Source organism: Nicotiana attenuata, chromosome 1, assembly GCF_001879085.1.
Source record: "Nicotiana attenuata strain UT chromosome 1, NIATTr2, whole genome shotgun sequence".
NCBI classification, from domain to species: domain Eukaryota; kingdom Viridiplantae; phylum Streptophyta; class Magnoliopsida; order Solanales; family Solanaceae; genus Nicotiana; species Nicotiana attenuata.
In genome coordinates, this window is record NC_031989.1 from 52183246 (window position 1) to 52198108 (window position 14863).

At 36.8% G+C, this 14863-nt stretch overlaps 1 protein-coding gene across 3 annotated transcripts; it reads left to right on the plus strand.

Moving 5' to 3' along the window:
• On the plus strand, window positions 4546-12792 carry LOC109226616 (ABC transporter G family member 15-like). 3 transcript variants are annotated; one of them, XM_019391438.1, is made up of 9 exons: window positions 4546-5016; window positions 7414-7493; window positions 8025-8486; window positions 8588-8710; window positions 9474-9602; window positions 10737-11021; window positions 11374-11643; window positions 11737-11844; window positions 12137-12792. In XM_019391438.1, exons 1-9 carry the CDS (start codon window positions 4776-4778, stop codon window positions 12494-12496), a joined length of 2058 nt encoding a protein of 685 aa, XP_019246983.1. In that variant the 5' UTR covers window positions 4546-4775; the 3' UTR covers window positions 12497-12792. The 3 variants fall into 3 exon arrangements, with proteins under 3 accessions (XP_019246983.1, XP_019246999.1, XP_019246991.1); XM_019391454.1 differs by lacking the exon at window positions 4546-5016 and adding an exon at window positions 5534-5672; XM_019391446.1 differs by lacking the exon at window positions 4546-5016 and adding an exon at window positions 6716-6841.

Here is a 14863-nt window from a genome sequence, read left to right on the forward strand (position 1 = left end):
AATTTGAATAAGATTTCTGAAGTACATATACCTTGCTCTCTAACTGAAAGGCTTGTCTGCTCTATGTGCCTATTGCTCTTATTTCCTCTTCTATAGAAATGTCAAAGTCTAATTGAAACTTCAAACAGCAAGTGCAATATACACAAATCACTGTGCAAGAAATATTGCTCCTACAATTAACTTTGGATAAATGGCAACAATCTATCTCTCTGAGGATGCGAAGAATATTTGAAACGACTTTCAAACCATCACACGGATTCCGACCCAACTGTTGAAAGGTCCTAACAAAACAACGAGGATATATGCTTATGGTTGATATATGCTTTTGTTCATCTTCTTGAGCCGAGGGTCTTTCGGAAATAGCCTTTTTATCCCCCAGGGTAGGGGTAAGTTCTGCGTACATATTACCCTCTCCAGACCTTACTTGTGGGATTATACAGAGTACATATTACCCTCTCCAGACCTTACTTGTGGGATTATACAGAGTTGTTGATATATGCTTTTGCCTGGAAGATAGGGGCAATGCTTATTAGTCATACACAAACCATAAGTCAAAAAAAGTTAAATAGGCAACAATCAATTTTTTAGAGGTACTTTATGAATTAATGGCTAGGAAAAATAGAGTCAATTAGTAATTCTTTTACGGCTTTGATATCTTTAAATTCTATAATATCACTAGACCTAAGCTATATAAAGGAAATTAGGACATCACCTCACGAAATCTTTTATCAAATTAAAAAGCATTTTGAGGGTGGGCTATCTATTTACATAAGCCCCGTTCGCCTTTGGTACTTCAATAAATATTCTAAAATAAAAAATTCAACTATAAACATATTAGGCAAGTCCGCCAATACCTATTTATAGAGTGAAATTAAAATAAAAGAGTATTTCAAGTCCTACTTGAAAGGCTTGCTTTTTAAAGTGAAAATGGCATGGGATAGCGTGGTATTTTTTTTTTATTCAACAATTCTAATGTTAAGAAAAATAGCCACTACTTTATTAAAATTAATATGAAAAGACATTTTTACCTTTTCTTCCATAGAACCGGAGCCCCGACAATGGCTGTTTAGAGTTTGTTCGTTTTGTTTCAAAGGAAGATTGTTGTGTCGCTAATGGCTTTCCGTCTCGTAGGGTAAGTTGGTTTCAGCCTAACTTTTGATTTATCCTAAGGCTTGTTTGATCTCTGTCTCAATTTTTGGGGGATTTTTAAATTTTTGGTTTGGGTAGAAGACAAATGGCTGCTGGTGCTGGTAGGGCTTTGCTTGGAGCACCAACAACACAAATCAAGTTCAAAAGTTAATGACATGTAGTCCTGAACTTTCAAAAGTTCAAAAGTTAAACTTACAGTTACAAGTTCAAAAGTTAAGGACAATAGGTCCTGAAGTCCTGAACTTAGACTAACAAGCTCAAAAGTTAAGGACAATAGGTCCTAAACTTAGGCTAAGAAACCCAAAAGTTAAGGACAATAGGTCCTGAACTTAAAGTTACAAGTTCAAAAGTTAAGGACAATAGGTCCTGAACTTACAGTTACAAGTTCAAAAGTTAAGGACAATAGGTCCTGAAGTCCTGAACTTAGACTAACAAGCTCAAAAGTTAAGGACAGTAGGTCCAAAGTTCGACTAAGAACCCGAAAGTTAAGGACAATAGGTCCTGAACTTAAACGTTACAAGTTCAAAGTTAAGGACAATAGGTCCTGAACTTACAGTTACAAGTTCAAAAGTTAAGGACAATAGGTCCTGAAGTCCTGAACTTAGACTAACAAGCTCAAAAGTTAAGGACAATAGGTCCTAAACTTAGGCTAAGAAACCCAAAAGTTAAGGACAATAGGTCCTGAACTTAAAGTTACAAGTTCAAAAGTTAAGGACAATAGGTCCTGAAGTCCTGAACTTAGACTAACAAGCTCAAAAGTTAAGGACAATAGATCTTGAACTTAGGCTAAGAAGCCCAAAAGTTAAGGACAATAGGTCCTGAACTTAGACTAACAAGCTCAAAAGTTAAGGACACTTGGTCCTGAACTTACAGTTACAAGTTCAAAAGTTAAAGGACATGTAGTCCTAAAGTCCTGAAGTTAAGTTCGAAAGTTAAGGACATGTAGTCCTGAAGTCCTGAAGTTAAGTTCAAAAGTTAAGGACATGTAGTCCTGAAGTCCTGAACTTAGGGTTACAAGTTCAAAAGTTAAGGACATGTAGTCCTGATGTCCTAACGTTAAGTTCAAAAGTTAAGGACACGAGCAGAAGGGTATTTTCGTCCGGACAGTTAAAGTTTATTAAAGCAATGGTTAAAGACTAAAGACATTTTAAACAGTGGCTTAAACGTAAATGCATGTGTTATTAGTGGCTAACCGTGCACTTCCCGCCTTTTTAACAAATATTTTTTTAATATTAAGAATCATTTAAAAAGCTGAACTTCTTCAAATAGTATGTAGATTTACTTAACTTCATGCCTGACTATCATTAGATTTAGACTGAAAAAGGAAAAATGAAAGATTGAGCATTAAAAAAATAGAGAATGAGCTATTACAAAACAATAGAAATTCAATAATAGTTCAATTATAAAACCATGAATTAAGAAATTCATTTCTCTTCAATTTGTTTCACTATCATCTCACTCGTAGAGATATCTAGATTTCCCAACATAGAGGAAGTATATTTTTCTACTTACGGTCAGACCTCTCTATAACAACATCTCTATATAACAATCATTCACTATAAAAGTCAAGTTTTTTCGGAACCAATTTTTATGTTATGTTATAATATATGTTCTTTATAACAGCACCTCACTATAGTAGCTAAAAAATATCGGAACAAACAAACCTGTTATAGAGAGGTCGGACTATATTAAGTTTATAAGGAAGTTGTTTTACTCATAAAAAATACTTATTGAAGCCTTTTAAAGTTGTTGCAGCTAGCGACAGCCTTTTTAAGTTGAGGTTTAGGTCTAACTTTGCTTAAGTCAGAAATACGTGTTGGACCAAAATTAAATTCAGTTCACATAGTTCAAGCTAGAATTACATTTTTTAATATCACTTTCTTCCAATCAATATAGTTGTTTTGTCAAATTAAGTTAGTATCGAAACATTTGACGTGTTATAAAAATAAAAAGTCATTTATTATTATTTTTGAAATCTATATTTTGTTGTCCTAACTAGCGCAATTTAATTAAGTGAAACATGCCAGGAGAAATACAAATTGGTTAGATAAATAGCATTGGCTAGCCATTTTTCGGATTGGTAATTAAAAAATATCCAGCGTTTGCAAAGTCATTGAAAAATAGCCATTATTTTGCTGAAACACGAAAAGTTCCAGCATAATATGCCGGATTATGGAACTCATACGTATAAACTTCCAGCATATAATGTTGGAACTCCAGCACACGAAAAGTTCCAGTATAATATATTGGATTATGGAGCTCATGCGTTTAAACTTCCAGCATATTATGTTGGCACTCCAACACATTATGTTGGAATCTCATATGTAAAAAATTCGAACTCCAGCATATTATGTTGGAATATTTCCGGATTTTTAACGGTATTTTTCTTCAGATTTTATCTTTACATGAAAAGTGGCTAAATTTTGATCGCTTTTAAAACTGTGACTATTTTTCAATTACCAGTTGTAAATCTGGTTATTTTTAATAAAACCCAGATAAATACTTTTACGATGAAGATTGTTAAATTTCTTTCTTAAAAAACATGCAAGGAGAAATACAAATTGGTTAGATAAATACTTTTATGATTAAGATTGTTAAATTTCTTTAAAAAACACTCGAAAAACTTAAAAAGTAAGTAATAGAGTATAAATTAATAAGAGGAAGCATCATTTTTTCTCTTTCCTTTTCTTTTCTGATTCTACTTATAATAATGAAGGTTAATAAGGGTACACATATTAAGCATTAAAGAAATATCAACAAAATATATCGTATTATTATAACATGAAAAAGGTATTCCTAGATCCACCGAAATGACACGTGCCATCTTTTTCATCAGTCATTGGCAGCATTTATATTTCATTTAAAATTGTAGTTGCAAGCACACATCACGGAAAATAATGGACCAAGAATGGGCAAGTAAGAAAACAATCTCAAAAATCATGAACTCAAAAAATAAAAAATAAAAAAATTAAATTATACTCCTTCCGGTCCAAAATAAGTGATTTTTTGGCCTTTTTTTTGTGGTCCAAAATAAGTGATTTTTCTAGATTTCAAGAATGAATTAATTATTTTTTTTCCTACATTGCCCTTAGAGTAAATAGTGTTGAAGTATGTGTTAGGAGTGTTTATGTGAAGAGATAGTAAAGATTAATATGGTCAATTTCATTGCTAATTAATGCTAAAAGGTGAATTTCTTAATTCGTGTGAAAATAACTAAAAAAATCACTTATTTTGGACCAAAGGAAGTACTATATAGTAATAATAAAGTCATAGCTATAGGCGGCAACAATATCTTTATTGCAACTGTAACCTACATGCATTGTAGTAGTAGTAGTAGTAAATTGGACCCCATTACATTTAATTCTCTTCACTTCCCACCTATCTTTTTGACATAAACCTTGCAATAATGTCCATTATCTAACTCCAAAAATATATTCAAAACCATATATACACAGAGATGCAAACATATTATAGAGTTGCACTTTTTTGGGAAGTTTAACTGAAAAAAAAATATGTACTGACTACTGATTAGAGTCATCATTTCATAGCAAAGCAATCTTGTCCATATATAGTCCAAAGGGTACTGTTTTATTTTTTGTTGTTTTCTTGTTTTTTTTTTTTTGGAGATGGATGGGATGGAGATAGAAGTGACAAATGGTGATGGAGATATTGAGAAAGGAGATATGCATAAACAAGGAGTTGCATATTTAGTATGGGAAGATTTAACAGTAATGTTACCAAATTTTGGACATGGACCAACAAAGAAATTGCTACATGGTTTAAGTGGTTGTGCTGAACCTGGTAGAATTATGGCTATTATGGGTCCTTCTGGTTCTGGCAAATCTACACTTCTTGATACTTTAGCAGGTTTTTACTCTTACTTCTTGATTTTTTTTAATAATGATGGTGTCCGGTCCAGTTTGAAAGGAGCCTTGAGCATTGTAAAGTTGTTTTTGTGTGACCAATAGGTTATGGGTTCGAGCCGTAGGAGCAGCCACTAATATTTGCATTAGGATAGGCTGTTTCCACGGACCCTGCGTGAACGCGGATGCCTTGTGCATAGGGCTGCTTTTTTCTTCCGGTCCAGTTTGCACGTTTATCGATTATTTTACTTGGTACTTCTTGTCTTTCGCCAACACATGTATTATGTTAACTCTGCCCACCAAAACTTAGGCAGATAGGAAAAAATCTGCCCCTGCTAGGATTTGAATTCTGGTTTTTCATAGTTTTCTAGATCCTTAGGGCACAGACTTGAGTGCCTCTACTTTTCTTGAATGTGTTTGGGATTTTTTGTTTGCTTGTGTTTGTTTGTTTTATTTTCTTTAATATTTTCCTATTTTGTTTTCTATTTTCTTGCTTACTTGCCTGTCCATGTTTTGTTCAAGAAAAGGGCAGGTCAGCTCGGTGCACAAATCATCTCGCACATAGGGTCCGGGGCAGGGTCGCATTCCAACGATGTAATGTAGACAGCCTACCTTAATACAAGCATTAGTTGCTACTTCCACGGCTCGAACTCGTGACCTGTAGGTAGTTGTTCAAGAATGTGATTTTTTTTGAATAAACCTGTCTATTATTGGGTTATTATGGCAGATCTGTATGTAAATAATGTATTGACTAAAGTAAATGATAGCTTTAACTAAATGTCGGCAAGGGTAGTTAGATAGAGAGGGACAGTTCATTAAGCTTTGTTTCTAGCTAGGCACATACTTATAACTCTGTTTTATACTTAAAATTGACAAAATTCTATTTACATGGGGTCTTATATTCGGATTATCTGGAAAAAAGGAATAGTGGAAAACTGTATTTTTCACATTTAATGATGTTGTTTGTGTTAGGTTTAGTCATGTTAGATAAAAATGGACATTTCCATTGCAGGAAAACTGTTAGTCTGTTCATTGTCAAAATAAGCCTTGAGCCTAACTCATATCCCAAAAGTTAGCTCGAAAGGAGGAGGATTGCCCAAGGCTTATACGGACATTCTTTGTCGGGGTTCCACTGTTCAGTCTGGAACGTGCAAAATCATGGACCGGGGGTATTTCCACACCCCCCCCCCCTCCAATTGGTCCGGGGGCATTCCGCCTCCTCTTTTGGGGGCCCACATCGACCACGGGTATAGCTCTGATACCATGTCAAAATAAGACTTGGGCCTAACTCACACCCAAAAAAACTAGCTCGAAGGGAGGAGGATTGCCCAAGTCTTATTAGGAGACCAGGATATCATCCCGGTCCGATGTGGGATTCATTCCAGTCATCATTGGATTGCAAGGTTTTCAATTGGCTTGGTGATCCACTGAAAATGAAGTATTGATTATGTTTATCGAATAAAACCTGAAGTTGGTTTGAATTTGACAATCTCAACAAGTAATCTATGACCTTTGCTGAAATACGGAGGATAGAATTAGTACTGTTGTGAATTTAGATGGTTTTGATGATAAAAAGGTAAAACCAGAGTATGAACATAAACTTAGCATGAACTTATAAATATTGGTGTTCATGGTCAAGGGATCTAATGTTTGCAAAAGTTCTTGTCTTGAGAATGCTTTCTATAGACCTGTTCCTATAACAGGCGAATTCGAGCATTGGTTTTGGTTGCTTATTCAAGCCTTTAAGGTCAAGTGACTGAATCCCACTTAAGTACTTCCCTGAGCCAAGGGTCTATTGGAATCAGCCTCTCTATCTCCACAAGATAGGGGTAATGTCTGCGTACACATTATCCTCCCCAGACCCCACTATTTGGGATTATACAGGATATGTTGTTGTTGTTGTTGTTGTTCCTATAACGGCTTGAAATAATCTCAAAATAACAGACTATGTTTATATTGAGGTGTTTCGCGCATTGCTTGTTCTGTGTCAAAAGGCTACTGCAGTTAAGTTAACCTCCTTGGTTCTGAATAATCGGTATATTTGCTTTTGGTCATGTCTTGATATCTATACTCTTAGCCTTGAGAATGCTCTTTATATACCTTTTGGACATTCATCTCCGTTTTCTCTAATTCCTTCTTCGACTTCTACTTTTCATTGTCATACCAATGTGGTTCAAGATAGTTACAAATTAAAGATGTTTCTCGTAGAATTGTTTTGCATGCTAGTCAGGTAGTCATGTGCTGCGTAAATTTTCATCCAAATCTTAATTTGATATCAGCACAACTCATGTACTTAGTTTATTGGTGAAAGTAAAAAGAGGGAAAAATTTGAGAATGAAAATTCACTTCTTGTGATTATAACATCTGCACTTTGCTAAATCATGCTTGGTTTGGACTGCAGGTAGACTATCGACAAATGTGGTAATGACTGGAAATATCCTTCTCAATGGGAAGAAGAGGAGGTTGGACTATGGTGTTGTTGTAAGTTACTCTGACTGAGCCGTTAATTTGTCCACACCACATTTTAGGCACTAACATTTGCATGTTTGAACTTCGCCAGAGTGTCCTTTTTCATTTAAGCAGGACATATAGAAGTTTGTGCTATTTCCTATGTATGCACTTCCTTTTGCTCCTATATAGATGGAAACCTCTTACCACCCAAAAAAGATGTCAACGCTAGCATGTCGTTTTCTCAAGATTCTCGAAGATTTGTTATTCTATGGCATTTTCTAGAAAAGAAAAACATAATTCTTTCTATCAGTTTGTCTCGAGTGAGTCTTAATAAACATGTCGATGTTACAGAAATCTCCAAACTCAACAAACATAGGAATATTACATAAACCTTCGGATTTTGTTTCTTTCTAAAACCACACTTTCCTTATCAGAAACATTTTCTAGATAACGCATTTGAATGTGATAAGAACGCCATCGTCTGAGTGAAAACAATGTGTACATATTTGAATGCAGAAGTTATACTTCTTTATTTTTTGATGAGCTGCCTGAATTTTACAGGCTTATGTTACTCAAGAGGATACTCTGTTGGGAACTCTATCGCCTAGAGAAACAATTACGTATTCAGCACATCTGCGTCTTCCAACTAGCATGACAAAAGAAGAGGTAAACGACGTTATAGAGGGAACAATAATGGAAATGGGGCTAGGGGATTGTGCTGATCGGCTGGTAGGAAATTGGCAGTTAAGAGGAATAAGCGGCGGGGAGAAAAAGAGACTAAGCATTGCACTTGAAATACTTGTACGACCTCGTATACTTTTTCTTGATGAACCTACCACTGGTCTTGACAGTGCCTCAGCATTCTTTGTTGTTCAAGCTCTTAAAAATATTTCCCGTGATGGAAGAACGGTTATCTCGTCTATTCATCAGCCAAGTAGTGAAGTTTTTGCATTGTTTGATGACCTCTTTCTGTTGTCTGGTGGAGAGGCTGTATATTTTGGTGAAGCAAAATCTGCAGTACAGGTATGGAGTGATAAAATTTGTATAACTACAAGATGTTTTACAAAGTCTTTTGTTTTCTATCTAATGAGATTGAATTTAATCTATACATATTGATATTTCAGTTCTTTGCTGAATCGGGGTTTCCGTGTCCAAGTAGAAGAAATCCATCCGATCATTTCTTACGCTGTGTTAATTCGGACTTTGACGTCGTGACAGCCACACTAAAAGGCTCGCAACGACTCCGGGTATGATACTACTATAGTTATGCTTTCTCCTTTTGAAATCACTCTTATTAATCCTTTTCCTGTGTCTGATGGATGTTATTTGTATGTCAAATTTTACTTCAAATAAGAAAATGGCTGTTTCTGTTAGGTATCAGGATTTAGATTTTGTAACCGTAGTTTTGTAGTAGCTCAATCCACTAGTGATACTGTCCGCTTTTAGCCTATACCCGCACGACTTTAAAACGCGTCTCTAGAGTCTAAGCAATGTTTACTTATATACCCAGCATCTGTCTCGTGTTTTGTCGATGTGAGATTCACCAAGGGTGTCACATACACCCCCCTTTGGAACTCAGCGTCCTCGTTGAGGTTTGCCCCACCATCATTCAAGGTTACATGCGGAGTGGCTCTAATACCATAGGTAACAGCCCAGACCACTAGTGATATTGTCCGTTTTTTGCCTAGGCTCGCACGGCTTTAAAACGCGTCACTAAGGCCTAAGACCTGTTTACTTATATACCCAGCATCTCTCCCGTGTTTTGTCGATGTGAGATTCGCCTAGGATGTCACAAGTTTTCTATGAACTGAGATCTGAAGCACTGGCACATAAAGCCTTCACCTTATGTTTTCCACATTCTCAAACTAGTTCATTGTCTCATAAATGAAAATTTTTAAGCTAAGACTTCTGGTTCTGTTATTTCAGAATCCATGTTTTGGATCATATAGATTGTGTATACTTTTCTCAACAGCTTATACTCAAGAACGATAATCTTTGTTTCTGATGCAGGAAACACATAAGAGTGACTATTTAATGAATATGGCAACAGCAGAGATTAAAGAACTGCTTGCAAGCAAATATAAGCACTCAGCATATGCTACAAGGGCCAGGTCACGGATGCGAGAACTCTTGGCCACGGTTAGTTCCTCGGCCCACTCTTCATCTGTATTTTTTTCCCTTAGTTTAACTGCTGTTTTAAACTGAAATTTAGGCTACACTATCAGGAAAGTGAGATAAAGTGCTGTATTTTGATTTGATTTCCTTATAAACCAATTTTATTTGTTCACCTCATTGAAAAATGTGCTGTAGGATTCTATCAACAAGTATGTATAGTTTTTGATTATAAAATTATTTACATGCTTCTAAATGATTGCCATTCTAATATAGGCTACTAAATTTGCAAAGTGACATCAAAAGCTGAATTTGGATTTATATTTGCCTAGAATTTCCATATCAGTCCTATTTTGTTGACAGACTATAAAAAATCATTAAAAATGCCGTGTAGAATGCTTTCATCAGGGACGCTTATTCTATCGTTCTAACAGCATTCACATATTTCTAGACAATGACCATTCTGTTAATGATGATAAACATCAATTGAAAGAGCTCCTAATGCTGTTCAGAGATACAAGTATAGGTAAACCAGTAGGATGCAAATCATCGTGCATAACATGCTGGTCGTTGGTGGTGGGTCAGGGTCAGGGATTGGGGGGGGGGGGGGAGTCAGGGTCTACGGGGTGGGGTGGCTGGGTCAGGTTCGTTGTCGGGGGTTGGTGGGTTCGAGATCAGGGGTCGTAGGTCAGGTGTTGGGGTAGGGGGTGGGGTGGGGTTGGGGTCTAGGGGGTGGCCTGGCCGCGTCAGGGTCAGGGGTCTGGGGTCAAGTGGGGGTGCGGTCAGGGTTGGGGATGGGGGTCGAACTGCCTTAAGACTTGTCTGATCAGTGTTTTTTGTGTGCAAAAACCTCTCTGCTCTAAATGTAATTTGCTTTTCATGCTGACTACTTTTCTCTTCTAAACTACTGAAATCTTGGCTACTCAACTTGCAAGGTGACAGTGAGTGTTGCATTTCGACTTACACTTTGTGCTGTTGTTCTTGAAACATTAACATTTTGTGCTGTCTAAACTATGAAAATGTTACTAATGATGATGAGTATCAAAGAGGAGTTCCAGTAAGAAGTACAATACCTTTATAATTAGTCGATCCATGCTCTAAAAGTCTTCTATTTAAAACTGTTCTATTTTAAAGCCGCTCTAATGCATCCTTTGTTCGCAGCAAGGAGTTGAGATTGAAACAGTAAAAGGAAGTCAAGCTGGTTGGGGAAAGCAACTTTCAACATTGACGCGAAGATCATTTGTGAACATGTCAAGAGACAAGGGATATTATTGGTCTCGCATAGTAATTTACATCATTGTGTCTATTGCTGTTGGTACCCTCTTCTATGACGTTGGCACCAGTTACACAGCAATCTTGGCTCGGGGAGCTTGTGGTGGATTCGTCACCGGCTACATGACTTTCATGTCCATTGGAGGCTTTCCGTCCTTCATAGAAGAATTGAAGGTAAACAAGCATTTACTACTATCTTAACCGCTTAACATGAAGGGGAGCCTTGGCGTAACCGGTAAAGTTGCTGCCATGTGACCATGAGGTCACGGGTTCGAGCCGTGGAAACAACCTCCAGAAATGCAATGTAAGGCTGCGTACAATAGACCCTTGTGGTCGGCTCTTCCCTGGACCACACGTATAGCGGGAGCTTAGTGCACCGGCTGCCCTTTAACTACTTAACATCCTATTTGACTACCAAGTACAAAATAGGTCAGCTATTTCGTGCCTGCAGGGCAATTAGTTTCTTTTGGGACTGTGTTAAGAATTTTGAAATAATTTAGGACTGACATTATGTCTCATTTTGCAGGTTTTTAGCAAAGAAAGGCTTAACGGGCACTATGGTGTTGCAGCTTTCATAATAGCAAACTTCCTCTCTTCATTTCCATTCTTAGTTGCAGTTTCACTCATCACTGGAACCATCACCTACTACATGGTGTTTCGTGCTAGATTCTTTCGTTATGTGTTTTTCGTCCTAAATCTTTTTGGTTGTATCGCTGTTGTTGAGAGCTGCATGATGATTGTAGCTTCACTTGTTCCAAACTTCTTAATGGGAATCATAACCGGAGCCGGCGTGCTTGTACGTACAAATTGCTTAATACTACTTCTCATCTTATTTTATCATCCTCTAGCTGTCGAGTAATTACACTCATCACCATATTTCTGTATACAGGGAATCATGATGATGACTGCTGGATTTTTCCGTTTGCTGCCAGATCTTCCCAAGCCGATTTGGCGCTATCCGATTTCATTTCTTGGTTACGGAGCATGGGGTTTACAGGTAACAAATAAAGCTTCATTTGCCACTGCTCTTTTCTCATTTTTCCTCGTGCTGAGGGTTTACTAGAAACAGCCTCTCTACATTCACTGTAGGGGTAAGGTCTGCGTACTATCTACCTTCCCCAGACCCCACTTGTAGGACTATACTGGATTTCCTGTTGTTGTAGTAGTACTATAGAGGTTTTGATCGATTATATCATTATGTCCATATTGGAGACTAGTAGCATATTCTACGCGTATTAAAGAATATTTTTGACAAGTACATTGAAGATGATATACTGGTACTATTGCAGGGAGCATATAAGAATGACATGATTGGACTTGTATTTGATCCGCTAATTCCTGGTGGAGAGAAGCTAAAAGGGGAAGATGTCATAACAAATATGTTCAAATTGTCATTGGATCATTCCAAGTGGTGGGATTTACTTGCATTATACGCCCTCATTCTGATGTATCGGCTTCTATTCTTTATTATCCTCAAGTTAAAGGAGCGAGCAACGCCATTTTTCCGATCAATGTATGCCAAGAGAACTATGCATCAACTCAAAAGGCGCCCGTCATTCAAGAGGAAACCATCTTTATCTTATTCAAGAAGGCAACATACTCTTAGGTCATTGTCTTCTCAAGAGGGTCTTAGCTCTCCAATCCCATAGAAACGATAAATCTCAAATTCTGGCACCAGAGGCGAGTTCAGGATTTAGAGTCAATGGGTTCAGAATCGATATAATGTCATTTATATAAGAATTAGTGAATCAAGGTGAAAGTTGTGGATTCAATTGAACCTGCTTTAGATCCGTCTCGATCTGGCTGTTACCTGATTCTCAACATATAATACTGTTAATATCTCATAAGATCATAGAATTCTGGTCAATTACATTGTCCTTGAGCTTTCATTTGTTGAACAATGCAATAAATTTGCTTCTATTAAAGAGCCAGACAAATTGCTGTATTATCAAATATATATACAAAAGAAGTGTCCCTTCTTTTGGTGTTAACTAAATTGAAGTGACTACTGCTTATAGGAGTATAGTGGCATGATTGAAATTCTTAGTGGGTTTATCCTACGTGCATTTAAATTAGTACCACTAGGCTTTGGATAGCAATCGGGTTGGTCTCAAGGGTGTACGCAGAAATTTTTGAAAGCGGTGTCGAAATTTATATAAGAACTGGAATATAACTTTGATTATCAGTTAAGGTTTGAACCTTTGACCTCTTAGAGCAAAATCAAGCACATAACCAACACACCAAGACACAATTTATGTTAAGTAGTGTTATTTTTTCCTACTTATTCATTTCCATACAGTATAAATACATATGTTTAGTGAAATTTTCCGACAAAGCGGTGTCGTGTGACACCGCTTTGGTAAGCGTGCATCCGCCCCTGGTTGGTCTAACCCAGAAATCGGCCTGAACTTGCCCATTAAAAGGGACCAGCCTTGATTCCTGGTTAGTGGTTAACAGGCTGGGTTTTGCCCAGCCCGAGGATATCGGACCCTTGTCCTTCCATAGCTTAATTTTAAGGGAACAAATGCTGCTTTCAGTGACGAAGCCAGAAATTTCTCCAAGGGTGTTCAAACTTGAAAGAAGAAAAAAAAAATGTGTTCAATATATGTTATGTGCCTCTAAAATCTAATATTTTACCTATATATACAGTGTAATTTTTTGACGAAGGGTGGTCAATTGACCAATCTTAGAAGAGCATAGCTTTGCCCCTGGCTGCTATCCTCCCATTTAGAATTTCGCTATATGTGTTTAATAATTTTTAAGATTTAGTATATATGTCGAGAAAATAATATTAGATCTATATGCGCATTATAATTTTCATAATGGTGTTCAATTGACTACATTTGAGCTTATGTAGCCCCGAGACTGCTTAAAGTTCAAAACTATAAACACCGTCAATTTTTCTTCTTATTATTTACAAAACAAACTCAACATTCTCTTCGTCAAGGAAAGATCTTTCTAAAATAGAATCAAGAGAAAACGCCAACTCCTTTTACCTTATCTCTGGTTGAAAGGGTCTCGACTGAAGTGAGAGAGACTTATGTGTTGTTTAGAATGGAAAAAATTGACGCTTTTACTCCAACAAAAAAAGGGAGTAGCATTATTTGTCTCCTTTATTCCCCCTTTACTCTCAAATGATCCTTTCAACCATACTTAGCTAATCAGAAAATAAAAGAGAGCGGCATAGCCCCAAAGGCGTTGCCAATGAAGAAGTTACGGGTTCATCTGAACCCAGTAATTTCGGCTTAGGCTTTGTATATGTTGTTTAACCAAAAATTGTGTAATTCGGTCAAAGCTTACTTTAAGAAGTACTCGGGCTACTGATAATCAAGAAATTCTATATTTACTCAGTGATAAGAAAGGAAATTAGAATATGAGATATCAAAAATAGCCAATAGTAAGCAAAAGAAAATAATTGTATTCCAATAATAATCAAAACGTGTTCGTACAAATAATATCCATTTCCCTTATATAGGAATCTATAAGTACAACGTCTTTCCCCTTTTATGACCGAATCATTATGAGCATTGTTAATGTTAATGAGACGTTATAATTGGTAATCGTAACTGTTCATGAGGATTTGTAATGTTTGAGATCATTCACGCTCATTAATTAATGATTCATGAATCTTTCCTTTTTACTGTCTTGATTCATTCCACCGGTACCTCTTCATGTATCCATTTAGACTTGAGCGACCATATCATTCCCTCTCATGGGTGATTTGCTCGTATCTGTTACGACTCGTGTTTCTTTCAATGCATCTCTCCAGCTGTCGCTTTTCTAGTAATCCACGTGTCTTGCCATATCAGCCACATATTTTATTCCACGTGTAATATTTATTTTTACCGATACAGATAGTCCCCCCACTTGCCAATATTCAGCAATCGAATATTTGGGAAGTGGTATGTATTTATGGCGGGAATTTTTGCCGTCGTTTCCCATGTATCATTATGTCTTCTCCAGAATCAACGCGTCGTATGTCACTTCCATTTAATGCATGTGCCACGTGGCCTTCG

Bases quoted from the DNA above. Each gene is read 5' to 3' on its own strand.
- LOC109226616 (XM_019391438.1), top strand. From the start codon at position 4,776: ATGGATGGGATGGAGATAGAAGTGACAAATGGTGATGGAGATATTGAG. The intron at 7,494-8,024 runs GTAAGTTACTCT...TGAATTTTACAG, and splicing joins GGTTGGACTATGGTGTTGTT to GCTTATGTTACTCAAGAGGA. The intron at 9,603-10,736 runs GTTAGTTCCTCG...CTTTGTTCGCAG, and splicing joins TGCGAGAACTCTTGGCCACG to CAAGGAGTTGAGATTGAAAC.